The sequence below is a fragment of the Geotrypetes seraphini genome, chromosome 2 (assembly GCF_902459505.1).
Source record: "Geotrypetes seraphini chromosome 2, aGeoSer1.1, whole genome shotgun sequence".
Lineage (NCBI taxonomy): Eukaryota > Metazoa > Chordata > Amphibia > Gymnophiona > Dermophiidae > Geotrypetes > Geotrypetes seraphini.
The window spans coordinates 276195276-276215950 of NC_047085.1; the positions used below are offsets into that span (position 1 = coordinate 276195276).

The window sequence follows — 20675 nt, forward strand, 5'->3', positions numbered from 1 at the left end:
TTTATTACAGATTAATGGTACTTCTCACAAGCTTGACAAGAATGGAACCAGAATTATGCCATGCATGAATGGAGTTCTAGCAATGTACTGGATTTTTGTTACATCTATAGTTAAATGACTGAATGAGACTTGAGCTACAATAAAAATGTAAATTGTTTACAGTAATTTACTGGTATGATCATTATTGTATAATATTTGTAGACCACCTGATAACTTGCAGCTTTAGAAAGAGGTGATGGAATTTTCACCATTTCTATATAACCTCCATCCAAAGTAATTGCCCAAAGGGGAGAAAAAACTACCAAAAATTCTGTAAGGAAAACGTGAATAAATCAAATTAAAAGTCATCTGTTCTTTTGTAATGCCTGTGTATTGATGAGTACTTCAAGGCATATTAGATTATAATCATGAGTGGAGTGGAGGAGTAGCTTAACAGCGGCCTGAAAATCAAGGGAAATATATTCAATTCCCACTGTAGCTCCTTGTGATCCTGGACAAATTACTTTATCCTCCATTACTCCAATTGCAAAATAAGTACTTGCATTTAATATGTATTCTAGTCAAGTACAATGGCACATCATTCTTGAACCTTTGGGTTATGTCCCTTTCATCATGAGATCTTGTGTAGAGAACCTGCCTCATTTACATTTTTCTGCTCTACCTCTCCCTATTCTGGGCTGTGCTGTCTCTCTTCAGTTTTTCTCTCTACAAGCGAGATGGTAGAAGCCTGTCTGTTCTGCTCATGTTTATTTTGCTTTTATATAGGTTTCCCTCCCATCCAGATATTATTAATATGCTAAAAGAAGGTTCCTAAAAGGCCTCTACAAGTAGCCAAAGCCATGAAAAATTTTTACCTAATGGACGTGGAATTTCTGCAGTTGTTTCTGCCTCTGAAGATGGATTTGCTGGTGGCACAGGTTATGAAACATACCGCCCTTCTCAGCAAAGGGGGGCCTTAAAAGACAGTTTGAAGCCATGGCATTGGATTTGAAGACAGCTGCAGCGTTATCCTATGTTGCACGAACATGCCACTCTTGATTGCATTGTATTCCGGTAATGGAGGCTAGCAAGAGTCCTCAGTTCCTTCTGTCAGGGATAGATTATGTAGCAGATGCTCTGTATGACCTGTTCAGGGTCTTGAGCAAGGTTTCAGCCTATGCTGTCTCCACCTGCAGAATGCTTTGGTACAGGCAGTGGGCAGGTGACTTGGCTTCTAAGGCTATGTTGAACAAATTGCCTTTTAAAGGCCAATTACTCTTTGGTAAGTGGCTCGAAGATCTTATGGTCAGTGTGCAGGTTGTAAACCAAAGTCTTTGTCAGACAGTAGACCAAAGACCCCTAGGGGTGGAAAGGGCAGGCTGCTTAGACCCTTACCATAAAAAGACACACACCACACCTTGAATGCTGTTGTTCAAAAGTAGAAGTTTATTTTGAACCAAATGGTAGCATAAAAGAAAAGCAGCAGAATGACAGCCTTCAAAGTAGAACAGAGCAGATATAATCTCTTCACCTGCAGAATGGAGAGAAAACACCTTGTCTGCTGTACTTCCTTATCTTACATGAATTGATATATTCTTATCCTTGCATTATAGTCTATTGGAAAATTTCTGATAGGTTATTAGCATTTTCATAAGTGAGTCTGATTTGTTAGCATCATTAGCAAAATTAATTCAGTGGTTACAGATACATATAATTGGCTATATCCCTAATTGATGTGAAGGTCATTAGCATTTGCGTATGTCCTTAAAGCAGTTTTCTACTTACATTATCAGATTGGTTTGATGGTCAAAAACCACCTAAAATTATCTTTCCCTCACACCCTTCTTTTTGGGGCTTTTTCAGAAGTTATCTGTGCATGACCTACGCCCAATTCCCAGAACGGCCCCCACAGGTGCTGTGCTGTGGTTTTGCATACGTGCAGGTCAGCTCGTGTTCGTGATGTTCCATGGACCAAGGCAACTGTAGTTCAAATGTTATCTGTGTTATCTAATGCCCAAATTGGCTTTTACTCCATCTGTAGTGGGCAACTGTCAGAAAGGCAAACTTGTCACTTGTCGCAGATGTCCAACTGTGCATGCTTTTCATATGGTGCATAGGCCTCATGTCTGGCCTACTGTCCATTGTTTCACCTTTGGCCAGGGAATATAGAAAATATAGGAATCACTGCTGGAGGCCTTACACTTACATCCCTGTCTCTGTTTTCCAGCTGGGTACCAGTATTATAATTTTCTTTCCATGCAGCAAGCAATGATCTGTGTTGTGTGGTAAGATCTGTGCTGTGTGCTGTCTTACTTATCTCGATCAGCAGATGTTGAAGGAAATTGCCACATGAGGTCCAGAAGCGGCATCTTTTTCCAAAGTTCTTGTAAAGATGAAGTTATGTAGAAATCAAGCTTGGCCTGTTTTATGTCTTGTAGTCATGTCCCGGGGGTCTTCAGGGAGGGGAGGTCCAACAGGGATTCTCCTTCAGGTGTCATGTCGGGCAAATTTTATCGATCAAGGTGATTTTGCCAATACTTGGGAGGACATTTGATATAAAGGTCTTTCAAGGTCCAAGACAGAAGTTTGGTGTCACCAATGTCCCCAGTCCTCAGGTTCCTGCTCCATAGTGGCCCCCAAAAGTAGCTTTGACTCCAAGTCAGTAGCCATATCTCTGAGGATGGAAGGAAAGTTGTCAGCTTATTGGGAAAACCTCCCAAACCGGGCAAGGATCTCCACACTCTGCGGAGTGCTGGATTTTATTTTGGAGGGGTACAAGCTTGAGTTCTTTTCTCCTCTTCAGGACCTATTTGTAGATTCTCTAGTGGGAAAACCAGAGAAAGCAGTCAGAGTCCGAGCAATGGTAAAAAGGCTACTGGATCTAGGAGCCATAGAAGACATTCTGGACAAAAAATCGGGCTTAGGCAGATACTCTATATCAGTGTCTCTCAAACTTTTTTGAGACTGGGCACACTGAAGGTAGTGGTCATGGCTTGAGGCACCCAGAAGTGCACGCACGTCATTTTGATGACATCACATGCATGCGTGACATCATCACGCTGACATCCACGCATGCGCAGAGGCCCTCCGGACAGTCCCTGAAATGCCAGTAGGGAAGTCTAACAAATATCAACTGAGTACCCCCAACCACAGACCTCCCAAACTCCACCCTAGACCAATCTAAGCTCTTCCCAGATCCCACCCCCTTTACTAATTATATAATGTAATTTTTGTCCATTCATTTTTCATATACACACAATATACACAGCAGATATAAATTCTCAAAACTGACATTTCAATCACTATAAAATCATTTTCCCTACCTTTGTTGTCTGGTGACTTTATTTTTCTGTGCTTTTAACTGTTTCCAGGGCCTTCTTATCCATTGACTGTTTTTCTCTCTGTCTTGCATCCATCTTTGTAAGACGTACACAGGGAGAAGGTATACATATACCAATAATATTACAAAAAAAGGTAGCAAAATACATAAGCACATAAGCACATAAGCATTGCCTCTGCCGAGTCAGACCATAGGTCCATCATGCCCAGCAGTCCGCTCCCGCTGCGGCCCCCCAGGTCAATGACCTGTAGTGATCTATTACTCAAGAGCATTTTGTCTTGTATAGTAACCCTCTAATTGTACCCCTGGATTCCCTTACACCTCAGGAATTCGTCCAATCCCTTTTTGAAACCCAAAACCGTACTCTGCTCAACCACCCCCTCTGGAAGCGCATTCCAGGTGTCCACCACCCTCTGGGTGAAGAAGAACTTCCTAGCATTTGTTCTAAACCTATCTCCCTTCAATTTTTTTGAGTGTCCTCTAGTTCTTGTTGCCCCCGCCAGTCTGAAGAATCTGTCTCTCTCTACCTTCACTATACCCTTCATGATCTTATAAGTTTCTATCATATCCCCTCTAAGTCTCCTCTTTTCCAGGGAAAAGAGCCCCAACTTCTCCAGCCTCTCAGCATACGAGAGGTTTTCCATGCCCTTTATCAATTTTGTCGCTCTTCAAAAAGTTCAAAATTTCTTAACTTGAAGCTTGGTTTCTTGGTTCCAATGTGAACAAGTTTCATGCTTCTGCCTCAGGAAACCAAACAGCCGCACTGAATAGAAAATGCTAGGCGGCAATAGGACAATTTGTATATTCACAGGACGCTCCCACAACTAAGTTATGCTTAAAAGTATGAAAGAACTAGCAATGATTGGATGGTGAGTTGGTATAGGGTTTTTTTTCCTTCCAAAAAACCCTTCCATGTCTCTGAGCTGTTCTTTACATATGTATAGCATCTCTTGAACAACCATTTAAGTGAAACTAGGGGTAGTGTTCTCTCTTTGCATCCATCTTTGGCATTAACTTAACATTCAATATTTCAATTTTTCTGCTTTCTTCTCATAATCTACTATCTCTCTCTCCTTCCTTCCCTATTTCCATGGTCTGACATCTTCCTTCCTTCCCCCCCCACCCCCCCACCCCCCCCCCCCCCCCCCCCCCCCCCCCCCCCGTGGTCTGATGACATCTCTCTCCTTCCTTTCCCCCAATCACAGTCTGGCATCTCTCTCCTCTCCTTCCCATAATCTGGCATCTCCCTTTACTATTACTGTTATTATTTCTATAGCGCTACCAGACTCCCATCCTTCCCTTCTATTCCCTGGTCTGATATCTCTCCCTTCCTTTAGTCATCTCTCCCCCCCCCCAGTGTAACATTTCTCTTTCCCTTCCTCCTTTCTGCCCCCTGCAGTCCATCTCCCTTCCCTTCCTCCTTTCTGGCCCCCCTCTCAGTCTAACATTTCTCCCTTCTTTTCACCAGTCCAACATTTTTTCTCTCTTCTTCCTGCATGCTTCTCCTCTGGTCCTCTTGCACTTCCCCAACCAACATCTCTCTCTCTCTCCCTCCATGAGTCCAACTTTTTACTCTCTGCACTCTCCCCTCTTTCCCAGAGTCTAACATTTCTCCTTCCCTCCTTTCTGTCCTCCCCATCCATCTCACCCTCTCCATGAGTCCAACACTTTCTCCCTCCTGCATGCTTTCTCTCTCTGTCCTTGCTTCTTCCCTCAAGTGTCATCCCTCCTTCCCACCCTCCAACCCAATATGCTCTCTCCCCATGTACCATCTCACCTTCACCTCCAGTGTGTGGCACCTTTCCTTTTCCTCCCTTTCTGCCAGGTTCAGCAGCACTTCTTCTCCCTTCCTTTTACCTTCCCCATGTGCAGCAGTGCCCCTTCCCTCCTTCCCTGTCCAGCAGTACCCCTTCTCCCTTCCCTGCTCCCCATGTTCAACAGTACCCCTTCTCCTTTCCCTGTCCAGCAATACCTCTCCTTTCATTGCTAGCATCAGCTTACTGTGTGATTTTAACTTTGGCACACAGCTACTGCTAGCAGTAATTTAGCCCGGTTTCATCAGACAGCCTCAGGGCCTTTGCTAGGCCAGCCCACTTTGATGATGCGATGTGGGCTGGCCTAGCAAAGGCCCTGAGGCTGCCTGATGAAACCGGGCTAAACTACTGCTAACGGCAGTTGTGCACTAAAGTTAAAAGCACACAGCTGCTGCTGCTGGTCCAGGAACATGGGGATGAGGAAGACAGAAGTCCTGGGGGTGCAGAGACGAGGAAGGCAGGAGTCCTGGCAGATATGCGCAACGCGACAGTAGAAGTCAGCTGACATAGGCGCTGGAGCCTCTCTTCCTGCCCTGTGAGCCGCAGCACAATTAAATCTCAAAAGGCACACAGTTTGCGATACACTGCTCTATATACCGTGCCAAAAAGAGACTCGGATGACTGGAGACTGATTCTGGATCTGAAGTTGGGTCGATACTGCTCTCAAACTACCATGCTTCCACATGGAGACCATGAGGTCAGTCATTGCCTCGGTGGCACTGGGGGAATTTCTTGCCTCTCTGGATTTGACAGAGGCCTATCTACATATCTCCATTTTTTCCGGATCACAGGAAGCTCTTGAGGTTCCATATTCTAGAGCAGCAATTCCAGTTCTCAACCATGCCATTTAGCCTGGCAACGTGGCAGCATGCCTATGCAAAGCAGGGATACAGGTGCACCCTTACCTAGACAATTAGCTGATAAGAGCCCTGTCCATGTATGAAGGAAGGAAAGCTGTAGATTGAGTTGTCCAGATCCTGCAGAGTCTGGACTGAGTTATAAATTTCTGAGTTCCTTGGAACCGATACAATCACTGGAGTACTTGTGTATCTGATTCAATACAGAAGAGAAATAATTTTTCTATTAGAAGTCTACAGAGTTAAACTCTTGCACCAAATCTTAGAGATTCAGGAAAAGCCAGCACCTACAGCATGGCATTACCTGCAGGTGCTAGGGTCGACGGTGTCACTGATAAACATCCTTTGGACGAGAGTTGAACTGAAAAGATATGACGGGATATAAATAAAGCTATTATTATTATTATTTATGCCTTCTGAAGGATGCACTCATTTCCCATTGGTCTCTGTAAACAGATTTGCTGCAAATGCCTGTAACTTGGACAAAGCATGTTGCAGCCTGAACTGGTGGCTGGAACCACAGTCCCTATTCCGAGGAATGCTGCTTCGCAATTTCACATGGGTGATACTGATGATGGATGCTAGTCTTTACAACTAGGGAGCTCATTGCAGGGGTGCCTGGTGCAAGACCGTAGGTCTCCCTCACAGAGGGGGTGGTCAATAAGCAGGTTGGAATTGAGAGCCATACACTTGGCACTTCTAGTGCTGGGAAGCTCACTGAAGGACAAGACAGTTCAGGTTTTCTCAGACAATGCAAGGAAAGTACTCAACTGATATGGAGACACCAAGTGTGCACCCCTATGATTGGAAACCCAGATGTTATTTCAGTGGGCAGAAACCCATCTGCTGACATCCTTGTTGTTACATGTAGTGGGAGTGGACAGTGTCCAAGCGGACTTTCTCAGCTGTCAGGCTCTACATCCTGGAGTTTGGTCCTTCTTGCAGGAGGCGTTTGAAAGCATTGTAAGATGCTGGAAGCATGAGGAGACTGAGAGGGGACATGATCGAAACATTCAAGATAATGAAGGGAATAGTTATAGCAGATAAAGACAGATTGTTCACCCTCTCCAAGGAAGGAAGAATGAGAGGGCACTCTCTAAAGTTGAAAGGGGATAGATTCTGTACAAAGGTAAGGAAGTTCTTCTTCACCCAGAGAGTGGTAGAAAACTGGAACGCTCTTCCGGAGGCTGTTATAGGGGAAAACACCTTCCAGGGATTCAAGACAAAATTGGACAAGTTCCTGCTAAACTGGAACGTAGGCAGGTGAGGCTGGACTCATTTAGAGCACTGGTCTTTGACCTGGGGGCTGCCATGTGAGCGGATTGCTGGGCATGATGGACCACTGCTCTGACCCAGCAGCGGCAATTCTTATGTTCATCCGATCTTTGATTTGATGGTGTCAGCTTCCAATTGGAAACCTGCTCGATTTCTCAGTTGCAGAGCTGACCCAGGAAGCATTGGCCTACACATGCTAGTTCAGCTGTGGCCATGGGCAGGGCTGCTATATGTGTTACCCCATGACCAATGATAGGCAGAGTTATCCGGCAGATAATGACCAAGTTTGGTCATTCTTGTTACTCTGGACTGGCTGAGACAACCGTGGTATGCAAACATGGTATGGCTCCAAAGGGACCCAAGTCTCAGGCTACCCTGTCATCTGGGGATTCTCTCACAGGGTCCCATTGCCCTGGAGAATCTAGGTCTTACGACATGGCTCTTGAGCACTCAGCCTTAGTGCAGAAAGACTATTTGACAGTAGTCATTGTCACTCTTTTAAGGTCCAAGAAGCAATCAACTTTGGCAGCCTATGCAAAGTCATGGAAGTGTTTTCAGGACTGGTTTGCCCAATAGAGTGCAAGCCCAATCACAGCTCTGACTTAAATGGTGCTATAGTTCCCCTGGAATAACTTGAAAAGGGTCTTGCGGTCAGCTCCCTCAAAGTCCAGATAGTGGGTCTTTTGTGCTTCAGACCTCAGACTAGTAAAAGGACATTAGTGTCTCATCCAGATGTGGCCAGATTCTTGAAGGGAACATTATATCTGTACCTTCCTCAGTGTGTCAGCCCTTTCCAACATGGGATCTCAAATTCATTTTGCAATCTCTCTCTAGGGCCCTGTTTGAGCTATTGGAGATGGCATCTTTGATGGATCTGACAGTTAAAACAGCATTTTTAGTAGGAGTTACTTCAGCAAGAAGGGTGTCAGAGCTGCAGACCTTATCCTGCAGAGAACCTTTTCTCAGATTTCCAGAGTTGTGAGTTTTCCTGTGGACAGTTCCTGCTTTCTTGCCAAAGGTAATCCCAACTACGACCCAGTTTCGGCGACCACATCGTCTTCCTCAGGGGACAAACGTTTATCATGTCGGTGTCTCTGTAGCATGAGAGGCGGCAAAAAGGGCAAACAGAATGCTAGGAATGATAAAGAAGGGGATCACGAACAGATCAGAGAAGGTTATCATGCCGCTGTACTGGGCCATGGTGCGTCCTCACCTGGAGTACTGCATCCAGCACTGGTCACCGTACATGAAGAAGGACACAGTACTACTCGAAAGGGTCAAGAGAAGAGCGACTAAGATGGTTAAGGGGCTGGAGGAGTTGCTGTACAGTGAAAGATTAGAGAAACTGAGCCTTTTCTCCCTCAAACAGAGGAGATTGAGAGGGGACATGATTGAAACATTCAAGGTACTGAAGGGAATAGACTTAGTAGATAAGGACAGGTTGTTCACCCTCTCCAAGGTAGGGAGAACGAGAGGGCACTCTCTAAAATTGAAAGGGGATAGATTCCGTACAAACATAAGGAAATTTTTCTTCACCCAGAGAGTGGTAGAAAACTGGAACGCTCTTGCAGAGTCTGTCATAGGGGAAAACATCCTCCAGGGATTCAAGACAAAGTTAGATAAGTTCATGCTGAAACAGAAAGTACGCAGGTAGGGCTAGTCTCAATTAGGGCGCTGGTCTTTGACCAGAGGGCTGCCGCGTGAGCGGACTGCTGGGCATGATGGACCACTGGTCTGACCCAGCAGCGGCAATTCTTATGTTTTAAGAAATTTATAGGGTAGCTACTTGGTCCTCTTTCCACACCCTTGCAAAGGTTTACAGGGTGGACATAGCAGCCAAGATGGATACCAAGTTCAGATCCTCAATACTTCTAGTAGGCTCATCTGTCCCTTTCTAGACTCAGGGGACTGCTTTGGTATGTTCTACAGATTGAAGAATGTTGTGCCTATTGCACTAGAAGGGAAGATTATATATTTACCTTTATAATTTTCTTTCTAGTAAATAGGTACATCATTCTTTAAGCCTGCCCTGTCAGAGGTATGCCTGCCTTTCTCTCTCAGACATGACCAGATATCTTGTTTCTTTTCTCTATCCAGCCAAGTTAGGAATAGGGGAGATCCTTTTTTAAGAAGTGACAAGTGTATACTTTTTTAAGTTCTACAACTTTTAGTTCAGGCTGCACTCAGTTAGGTGACTTATTTGTTCCACCTTGTGTATGTTGAAATATTTCTTGATTGTTTAGTGTTAAATATTATTGTTATTTGAGCAGAACAGAATTGTTACCCGAGGAGATTCCTCGTATCCCTCCTTCTTATGCCTTCATTCTAAGGCCATGTGCTTTGATACGAACTAAAGAGATACAGAACAAGTCAGAATAGGGAGAGGTGGAGCAGGAAAATATAAATGAGGATCTCTACACAAAATCTCGCGATCAGAGGGGCATAACCCACAGATTCTAGAATGATGTGTCTATGTGCTAGAAATGAGATTATCAAGTGCTCTGATTATAACCACCTAATCTGGAAAAACACATCCAGACCAAGGAGAACTCAAGCACACTTACCCACTTACCCACCAAAGCAAAAAAATACATGATGGCCTACTAGCCACCATAGCAGCAAAAATAGACCACCACCTCTCAAATATGCTGACCACGATGCCCAACTACAAAACATTCAGGAAAGAACTGAAAACCATACTATTCAAGAAATTTGTCAAATGATCCAACCAAACCGTTTCAACCATTCCCAGATCCCGACGCATGTTATAGCTATCAATCTTGTAATCTCCCTGGGAATGCCCAGGCTAATTTCTTGTTGTAAACCACCTAGAACTGAAAGGTATTGGCGGGATAGAAGACATCAATTTAATGTAATGTAATGAAATGTAAAGGCTATATATCAAATCCCATCTATTTCCATGAATATTTACTTCAAAAAGCAGCACATGAATTAAGCACTGACATTTTCTGTTCATTAATCTGCAGTAAAGCAGCATTCTCATTACCCTTATTTTGATTGTTATTAAATTTAGAAATATCTGTGGCAAGATCTAGCAGCATAGAAGAAAAAAGATGTGGCGGTAAGTTGTGCTTCCTTGTCATATTAAGCTTTGTTGGAAGTTTGTATTTTCTTGGGCTCTTATATTCAGTTTTGTTTTCACTGTTTCCATCTATGTAGTAACAGAGTAGGCTTCTAAATGGAGGGTCAGACTGAAACCACAATAAGTAAGGAAAGTATTCAAAGTATGGGTAATAGAATTATTTCCTTCCCCTCTATATGTGTGTGCATGTGTATTACCTGGATTAAAGAGAGGAGGGGTGGTTTCAATGGGAACAACAACTAAAACAAGTATAATATGTCAGACCATTAGCTTTCACTGTCAACAGATTTCAAAGGATGGATTTTACAGTATAACCACAAGGTTCCACTGTCCAATGGCAACATGTATCACCAGGCTTCTCCATTACTGAGCTGCTTTCAGTTTCCGGCAAACTTCCTTTTGAGTGAAATTGTATGAGGTGATAAAGATGGCTAGGTCTTCAACATTTAATCACTTTCTTTATGTCAAATGTTTTTGATTTAGTAAGTGAAAAAGAAAACAATATTTGTGTTAGATGCATGTAGTGTATCTGGTAGGCCACAAACCTGAGCGTGATAAAATGTCATCAATGCCAGAAAAGAAATAAAATTACATTCAATCACTTATTATTTTAACTAGTCAGAATAAAGTAATTTTTCTGGGTGAGTACTGCTGTGTCATGAATTCACTAGTAGCTGCTCTGAGCATCCTACAAACTGAAGCTAAATGTTTTTTAGGCTTTTTACTGTCTTCTTTGGTCAAGTTGAAAATGAGCAAAGAAGACAGTGGGAATGGACAACGAGCACGAGTGCTCATTGTTCTCACTGTCTTCTTTGCTGTTTGATACCTGTGGGGTTTTTTTGCCTGTTGGACTTTTGGTTGCAAGTTAAAAATGAAGCAAACTACAGTTGGTACAGACCTCATATGCCTCACCTCTAGTTCATACATTTCAACATGGGCTTGATAAGCATTTTGGTCATCTTGCCTGAAAAGGTTTGATTCTGGTTGCAGTTATGCTTCATCAGTTTTGTCTTCATTGGATTGAAAATGATGAAATACAAACAACGTATTTTCAAAGCAATGACGACAGTGGACAAAATGCACCAGCTTTATCCAGTAGCAATTGCGGTTTGACGATTACTTCATCTGTTTTCAGAATGTTGATGGCAGTGACAAAAATGATGTTGTTGCTGAATTAAGCTTATTTCTAAATGAAAATCTCGTGAACCATAGGCATCGGAACGGGGGGGGGGGGAAGGTACAGGAACCGTGGCCTCCCCCCAAATTGCCTGGCATTAGGGGGGAGCAAACTGCTGCCCTATCTACCGCCGTAGCCTGCAAGTGATTTTACCCATGCTCCGGGGCTCTAACGCTGTGCTTGCCGGCTTCCCGTCCCTGTTCCTCCGAAACCGGAAGTCACATCATGAGGGGGAAGGGAGGAGAAGCGAAGCTGGCAAGCAGAGTGTTAGAGCCTCAAAACATGGGCAAAGTCACTTGCTGGCTAGGATGCCATCAGCAGGAGATAGGGCAGGGAGGGAGGCATTCAACTTGCTGCTCCTGCTTGGTTCGGGCCTTCTTTGCTGCCGGGTCCTGCCTTCACGGAAACAAAGTAGGTGGGACCCAGCAGCGAGGAAGGCCTAAAGCAAGCAGGAGCAGCGAGTTGTAAATGCTGTGCTGCAGATGGCTGTGTGAGATGGGGGTGGGGTGGGGTGGAGAAATGCTGCTGACGGATGTGTGAGACCGCGGGGGAATGCTACCGAAGGCTGTGTGAGACCCAGGGTCATTTCTTTCAGCGCATGCAGTCCTTTCGGGGGGCCCGTTGGGGTGGACATGATGCCTCTGCTGACCCCTTGACCATCCAGTCCGCCCAATGACTCCTTGCTGGTGCTGCCCTTGGTTCCGGTGGGCATGCGGTTGCGAGATTTTTCCTAAGGGTAGGCCAAGATCACGTCAGATCAGTGGGTCCTGGAGGTGATTCGGGAAGGTTATGCGCTGGAGTTTTCCCACTCGTTACCAGATCATTTTCTCACTTCTCCTTGTCATGCGCCATGGAATGAGTGAGTGTCTCGCCACACAATGAGAAGGTTGCTAGATCTCCAAGCAGTTGCGCCCATGCCTCCAGTGGAGTGGGACACCATCCAGTACTCCATTTACTTTGTGGTGCCCATTAAAGAAGAGACTTTTCGATCCATCCTAGATCTGAAGGGGGTCAACTAGGTTCTGCAAATTCCGTCTTTTCACATGGAAACTCTCCGCCTTGTCATTCTAGCGGTTCAGCCGGGAGAATTTCTGACCTCTCTCAATCTGACAGAGGCCTACTTGCATGTTACGATACGGGCCTCCTATCAGCGGTTCCTCCGCTTTGCGATCTTGGGTCGACACTATCAGTTTTGTGCTCTTCCATTTAGTCTGGCTACAGCTCTGCAGACGCTCACCAAGATCATGGTAGTTGTTCATCCCTATCTGGACAACTGGTTGATCCAAGCAATCTTTCCAGGAGAGCAACCGGGTCACGGCTTGGGTGGTGGAGTTCCTGCAGTCACTGGAATGGGTTGTCAACCTATCCAAGAGTGAGTTGGCCCCCCCACTCAGGGCCTGGAGTATCTTGGGGTTCTGTTAGACACCTTAGGGAAGGTCTTTCTCTTGGAGGTCCAGGTGCACAAATTGCAGTCAAAGATTCACCTCATGGCGTCCCGGTGCCCTCGGGCGCAGGATTTTCTCCAGGTCTTAGGGTCGATAGTGGCTTCCCTAGACATGGTGAGGTGGGCCAAGCCCACATGCATCCACTTCAGTATGCTCTCCTTAGACGGTGGTCGCCCCAGAGGCATAGTCTGGAGTTTCCTGTTCCTATTCGGGGTTTGGCTCGCAGCAGTCTTCGCTGGTGGCTTCAGTCCTCCCATCTGGTGCAAGGGGTGAGTCTGGATCAGCCCCGGTAGACAGTGCTTATCACGGATGCCAGTCTTCTCGGTTGGGGCGCTCAGTATCTAGATTGCCTAGCTCAGGGCACTTGGTCTCCGGAGGAAGTGTCTTTGTTATTCAGTGTTCTGGAGACCAGAGCCATCTGTGGCATTGTTAGTCTTCCAGTCCTTATTGACAGGCAAGTCGGTCTGGGTTATCTCAGACAATGCCACAGCAGTGGCCTCTTGTAATTATCATGGGGGCACCAAGAGCTGTCTGGTGGCTCAGGAGGCAGCTCTGCTCATGGTCTTGGCAGAGTCATCTTCTGGACATCTCGGCTTCTCACATAGCAGGAGTGGAGAATGTTCAGACGGACTTCCTCAGTCATCACGTGCTAGATTCCATAGAGTGGTGTCTCAGTCCCGCAGCCTTCTAGTTAATAGTACAGGCTTGGGGTCAGCCCATCATGGACCTGATTGCCACAAAGTCAGCGCTAAAACACCCCTCTTCTTAAGTTGTTGCAGAGACAGTCAGGCCAAGGGGCTGGATGCTCTGGTTCAGCCATGGCCAATGGAGGGTCTTCTATATGTGTTTCTTCCATGGCCATTGATGGGCAGAGTTCGTCGCATTGTTCGGCATCCCAGCCTCGTGATCCTGGTGGCCCCGGACTGGCCCAGGCATCCGTGGTATGCGAACCTGGTTTGTCATCTTGGGGCGGATTCTCTGCCACTGCCTCTCTTGACTGACCTTCTGACTCAAGGCCCCATTCCAATGTTCGATCCGGGTCCCTTTTATCATATGGCTTGGCTCTTGAAAGGGCATGCCTAGGTAAGAAAGGGTATTCAGATAAAGTGATCTCTACTCTCTTGGGGTCCCGGAGACTTTCCACTTCTCGGGCTTATGTGCGTGGTTGGCGTCTATTTGAGGAGTGCTGCTCGTGGAGTGGTCTCTTGTGCTTCCTTGCCTAACATCTTGGAGTTCTTACAGGATGGCCTGGACAGGGTCCTGGCTTGGTCTTCTCTCTGAGTTCAGCTTGCGGCCTTGTTTGCTTTTCATCAGTTATTACGAGGTCAGCGTTTGACTGCCATTCCTGATGTCGTTCATTTTTTACAGGCGGCCAAGTTGCTCAAGCCTCATGTTCGCCCTTCTATTCCATCTTGGGATCTTAATCTGGTCTTGTCTGTGCTGGTGTGCCCCCCTTTTGAGCCTTTGGGTGCTTGCTCGTTGAACGACCTTACATTTAAGGCGGGCTTTGTGGGGGCTATTACTTCGGCGAGACGTGTTTCTGAGCTGCAGGCTCTCTCTTGTAGGCCTCCCTTCCTGGTGTTTTCTAGGAAGCAGGTTGTGCTGCGGCCTGTTCCTTTCTTTTTGCCAAAGGTGGTTTCATGTCAATCAGTACATATTCCTCCCGGTATGTGGCAGTCAGGAGGGGTCTTCAGAGCAGAAGCAGTTGCGTAAGCTGGATGTCTGCCAGGTCCTTCGCTCTTATGTTCAGCGGACCCAGGAGTTCCAGAAATCGGATCATCTTTTTGTCCTCTTAGTGGGTCCTCGTAAGGGGGATGGTGCCATTGTGCGCTGGAACAAGGAGACTATTGCTTCCGCATATCTTCTTCAGAAAAAGCCCGTTCTGGAATTTCTCAAGGCTCATTCCACTCAGGATCAGGCACTTTCTTGGGCTGAGTTTTCTCTTGTGCATCCAGTGGATATTTGTAAGGCTGCAGTTTGGTCTTTTCTGCATTCCTTTGTCAGACACTACTGTGTGGACGTTCAGGTGCGTCGGGACACGGTATTCGGTGAGCATGTTCTGGTGTTGGCCCTTGGGAGGCCCACCCTTGATGGGTACTGCTTTGGTACATTCCATCAGTAAAGAACTGTACTGGTCTAGAAGGCGACACAGAAGGAGAAATTAGGTTCTTACCTGCTAATATTCTTTTTGTTAGCCTCTAGACCTGTACAGCTCCCCACCCTGTCTTTCTGCAGTGATTGCGATTTTTGTTCGCGTGAAGATTTTGCTTTTCTGCGGGTTCTAATATTTTTCTAGGGCTGGGGAGATCAAAGAACAGCCACTGTGACTCGGCTGGCATAGCTGGCGAGCTGTGGGGACAATTTGCTTCAGGGTCCTATCCTATGCATTTTCCAACAGCATTCCTGTATGTTAGTTGTTACTCCCGATCGGAGTATTGTTACTGTTTATGGTTAGTTTTTTCTTTGTTCTGCTTGGCTATTCGGCAGACTGAGGTATATAGGGAGGGACAACTATTATGTACTATACCGGGGGTAGGCAATTCCGGTCCTTGAGAGTCTGAGCCAGGTCAGGTTTTCAGGTTATCCACAATGAATATGTATGAGATGGATTTGCTTGCACTGCCTCCTTGAGATGCAAATCTATCTCATGCATATTTATTGTGGATATCCTGAAAACCTGACCTGGCTCTGGCTCTCGAGGACCGGAATTGCCTACTCCTGTACTATAGCAAAGTTTTGGTCTAACTCTCCACCTGCTGGTCATGATGAGCTATTACCCATCAGTAAAGAACTGCACTGGTCTAGAGGCTAACTGAAAGAAAATTAGCAGGTAAGAATCTAATTAGGTAAGAACCTAATTTCTCCTTATTACATGTGTTTTTTCCATACTGTGCCTTAAGAACATAAGAATTACCGCTACTGGGTCAGACCAGTGGTCCATCATGCCCAGCAGTCCGCTCCTACAGCAGCCCTTAGTTCAAAGACCAGTGCCCTAATTAAGTCTAGCCTTACCTGCTTACGTTCTGGTTCAGTAGGAACTTGTGTAACTTTGTCTTGAATCCCTGGAGGATGTTTTCCCCTATAACACCTCAAAACAAGAACTCGAAGAATTCATATTCCAGAATTCCCTCTCCTCCACACATAACCTGATCTTAGGAGACGTAAATCTCCACCTAGAAGACCACTCCTCCAAACAAGTAGCGGAATTTATATCATACCTCAATTCCCTATCTTACCAAATCCTCAACCCTGAACCCACACACGAAAAGGGTCATCAGCTTGACATTGCTGCGTACGCGTATCTCGACCTCAACACACAAAACATCCACATCACCAAGGGCTCTTGGCATCCTACCCTCTGGTCAGACCATTACATATATACCTTCTATATCAACTGGACGCAAAGTAAAAACAAACCCACTCCACATAAAACAAGCATCAAGACTAGACAGAAAATTGAACCAACCAAATTCTGGGACACAGTAGACCCCGCATTAGAATCCAATAACCCTATAGAATTCATAAACAGCTGGCGGTCCCTAAGTGAATCTACCTTGAATAATCTAGCTCCAATAAAAACAAAAAATAAAATATGTAGGCCATCTGACAAATGGTTTGACACCGAGCTCCTACACCTAAAAAGGCAATGCAGACAACTAGAAAGGTCATGGAAAAAACAGAAACAAGACAACACCAAAACAGAATGGAGAATCCAAATCAAACAATATAAAATCAAACTGAAGGAAAAACGGAAAGAATACTATTCCAAACTCATTGGCAACGAGAAACCAGACACAAAAAAACTTTTCAACCTGGTACGAAATCTCACTGATACCAACCCTTTCCTAGCCATCCAAGGAAACCAGCCTCCAACAGCTCACCAATTAGCGGATCACTTCAAACACAAAATCATCACAATCAGATCTACATTCAATAACTCACAAAACAACATAGAAGAAATACTAATATATTCCACAACAGACGATGCCATCTCAGCAGATAGGATCTGGACCAACTTCCCAACAATACAATGGTCAGACCTAGATCGACTTTACAAAAAATACAGCAAATCCTCATGCGATTTGAACAACTGTCCATCTTACCTACTAGCTACAGCATCCACAAAATTCAAAGCTAATCTCACATTATGGTTGCAAACCACTCTCAATGAATGTCAGTTCCCAACAGAACTAGGCAAAATTATAATTACTCCAATACCGAAAGACCTCAAAGGACCAATAGACAATCCAACAAATTATAGACCAATCGCTTCTATCCCACTATACGTTAAACTAATAGAAGGTCTTGTAGCACAATATCTCTCCAACTACCTAGAGGACCACCGCATTCTTCACCCATTGCAATCAGGATTCAGAACTAATCATAGCACAGAAACACTACTGGTATCCTTAATTGATATAGCCCGACAACAGCTCAGCAAAGGAAACAAACTACTAATCATCCAACTTGATCATTCAGCAGCTTTCGATCTAGTAGACCACCCCATACTACTCCAGATACTAGACGCCATAGGAATTTCAGGTAGAGTTCATAACTGGTTTCAAGGTTTCCTTAAAACAAGAACATACAGAGTTAAGTCAAAAGAGCTTATATCAGACTCATGGTCCAACCCCTGCGGAGTACCACAAGGATCACCACTATCGCCCATACTATTCAACCTCTTCATAGCTTCCTTAGGCACAACCCTAGATACCCTAAATATAACCTCATTCAGTTATGCGGACGACATAACCATCCCCCTTCCCTTCGACATCCAAGACCCCAGCTCCACAGAACGCCTGAAAACAACACTGGTAACAGTAGAAAACTGGATGACCAACCATAAGCTGAAGCTAAACGCGGATAAAACAAAATTCCTATTACTAGAGAAGGAAAAACTACAATCCGTTACAGAACTGGAAATAAATGCAATCAAATACCCTATACAGACCACTCTCAAAATCCTGGGAATACAACTAGACAGACGCTGTACAATGCAGACACAAATTCACAAAATCATCCAAAAAGCTTTCTACACCATGCGAAACCTTAGAAAAATAAGAAAATTCTTCGACAGAGACCAATACAGAATCATTGTCCAATCCCTGGTACTTAGTATTTTAGACTACTGCAACAGCCTCTACCTATCATGCCCAAACTACATGATAAAACAACTACAAACCGTTCAGAACACAGCCCTCAGACTCATCTACTCGCTTAGCAAATTCGACCACATCACAAATGCTTACTTAGACTCTCACTGGCTTCCAATAAAAGCAAGATCACAATTCAAATTCTACTGTCTTCTATTCAAAGTAACCCACGGAGCTGCACCAAGTTACCTAAACAACCGCCTATACCGCAACCTCACACACAGAACAAGGAAAGCTCAAAGCCTATTCACATACCCCCCTTTCAATGGTACCAGACGAAAGATACTCTACGATAACCTTCTAGCGACACAGGCAGCGAAAATTGACCCAACAGTCTCCAAACTGCTGACCAAAACATCAGACATCAAAGTTCTCCGAAAAGAAATCAAAACGCTTCTATTTAAAAAACACCTACCATCACTCTAACCTCCTGCCTACACACACACAATTACTCCTTCATATTCATCATTCCTACAACATCCCTCAACGCCATGTAAGCAACCTCCATATGTAACCAATATTTCTTCCTCAGCGCTATGTAATAATCTCCTTAACTTGAATGTACTGCTATCCTTACCTGTGATTTAAACCTGATATGTAAACATATTATATTCCTGATATGTAAACTTGTTATATTCCTGATATGTAAACTTCCTGGAAATGTCCAGTTCTCTTCCAATTTTGTAATCCGCTTAGAACCGAAAGGCACAGGCGGAATAAAAATCTCTAATGTAAATGTAAAATGTATGTAAATAACAGCCTCTGGAAGAGCATTCCAGATTTGTACCACTCTCTGGGTGAAGAAGAACTTTCTTACGTTTGAACGAAATCTATCCCCCTTTTGACTTTAGAGAGTGCCCTCTCATTCTCTCTACCTTTGAGAGGGTAAACAACCTGTCTTTATCTACTAAGTCTATTCCCTTCATTATCTTGAATGTTTCAATCATGTCCCCTCTTAGTCTCCTCTCTCACTGTACGGCAACTCCTCCAGCCCCTTAACCATTTTAGTCGCTCTTTTCTGGACCCTTTCGAGTAGTACTATGTCCTTCTTCATATACGGCGACCAGTGCTGGACGCAGTATTCCAGGTGGGGGGCGTAACTTGGCCTGGTACAGCGGCATGTAACCTTCTCCGATCTGTATGTGATCCCCTTCTTAATCATTCCTAGCATTCTGTTTGCGCTTTTTGTTGCCACCACGCATTGCATGGACGGCTTCATTGACTTGTCTACCAGTACTCCCAAGTCTCTTTCCTGCACCGGACATCCTGTATTTGTGTATAAGATTTTTGTTACCGACATGCATCACCATACACTTATCTATACTAAACCTCATTTGCCATGTCACGGCCCTTGGACTAAGGCAGGCTATAAATTGTAATAAATGAAATGAAAATGAAATTCCTTTCTCCCCCAACTACACCCACATCCAAAAACTACATTGGTAACTTATTTTACCACCAAAATTACTCCCATCTACCTCCATTCTCCACCCCCCTATAACTAACCCCACATACCCCATTCCATCAATTCCTCATCTCCAAAGCTACCCTCACATACCCCACCCATCTACTCTTCACCTTCTACCCCACCCCCCATAGTTACAGTACCTCTTTACCCTCCCAAACTACCCCTACCCCTATGAACAAAGTTGCCCCTTCCCTCTTTTCTAAGTCAAAGACACAGAGAGACAACATAGCTACACACATGGAGGGGTTGGAGAGAATTCCATGATTTGTGCTACACATGATTTCCTCAGTTCTTCACCTTTAAAATTTGCAGAGCCGTGTCTGGATTCTGACCTTTCTTTATCCTACCTACTGCCTGACTGTTGGTTTTGTTTGTCTTTCTGAGACAAATTGGTTGATGAATTCCATCTAGGTAGAATATACTCATTGCAGTTTAAATAGTTTTTAGTTCTGCATATGATAACAGATCAACAGCCATTATTAATCACTGTAATTTTATAAAGATCAAAACAAACACACAAGTGCTATGTTGACTTGCGAGCTTGCTTTGGCCATTTGTAGAAATGTTTTTGACAATTGCTGTTTTAATTAGGGTATATGCCCATTTTAATTTAGTTAAGCACAAAATATCAGAGGCGAGTGCTGGGCCTGGGCAATTGCTTAAGCATGTGTTCATTTTTGCAAACAGAGCCACCATTGTTTAGGAGTTAGCCTTACCGTTTTATCTCTGTGCAATCAAGAATGCTACATGAAACAACAGGGCTGTGCCAAAATGAGTAAAAATGTTAGTGACATGAGCCAAGTGAGTTTCATATGAGATGTAGACTTCGTGTTACAGCGTGCAGCAAAGATAGATGAGATACAATACCTGTTACTGCCAGTAAAACATCGCAGCCTAATGAGCTTGAATGTTTAATTGTGATAAAGTAAATGCAGAAGGGTTCATGGCTGCTTTTCCTACTCTTCACAGCTTACTTGTCAAGGCTTGCTTGTCTGAGTAATATATGGAGTTACAACAGGTGGAGATTATAAAAGAAATTGACTAAAATTGGAAAAATGTTATGA

The 20675-nt window shown here is 44.5% G+C and overlaps 1 protein-coding gene across 1 annotated transcript in view; it reads left to right on the forward strand.

Annotated features, from left to right (window-relative positions):
- The window catches only part of SEMA5A (semaphorin 5A), a 1054315-nt gene that overhangs the window by 1005301 nt on the left and 28339 nt on the right, over positions 1–20675 (forward strand). The window contains 1 exon segment of the mRNA XM_033929716.1: positions 10300–10347. Coding sequence (XP_033785607.1) covers positions 10300–10347 — 48 coding nt within the window.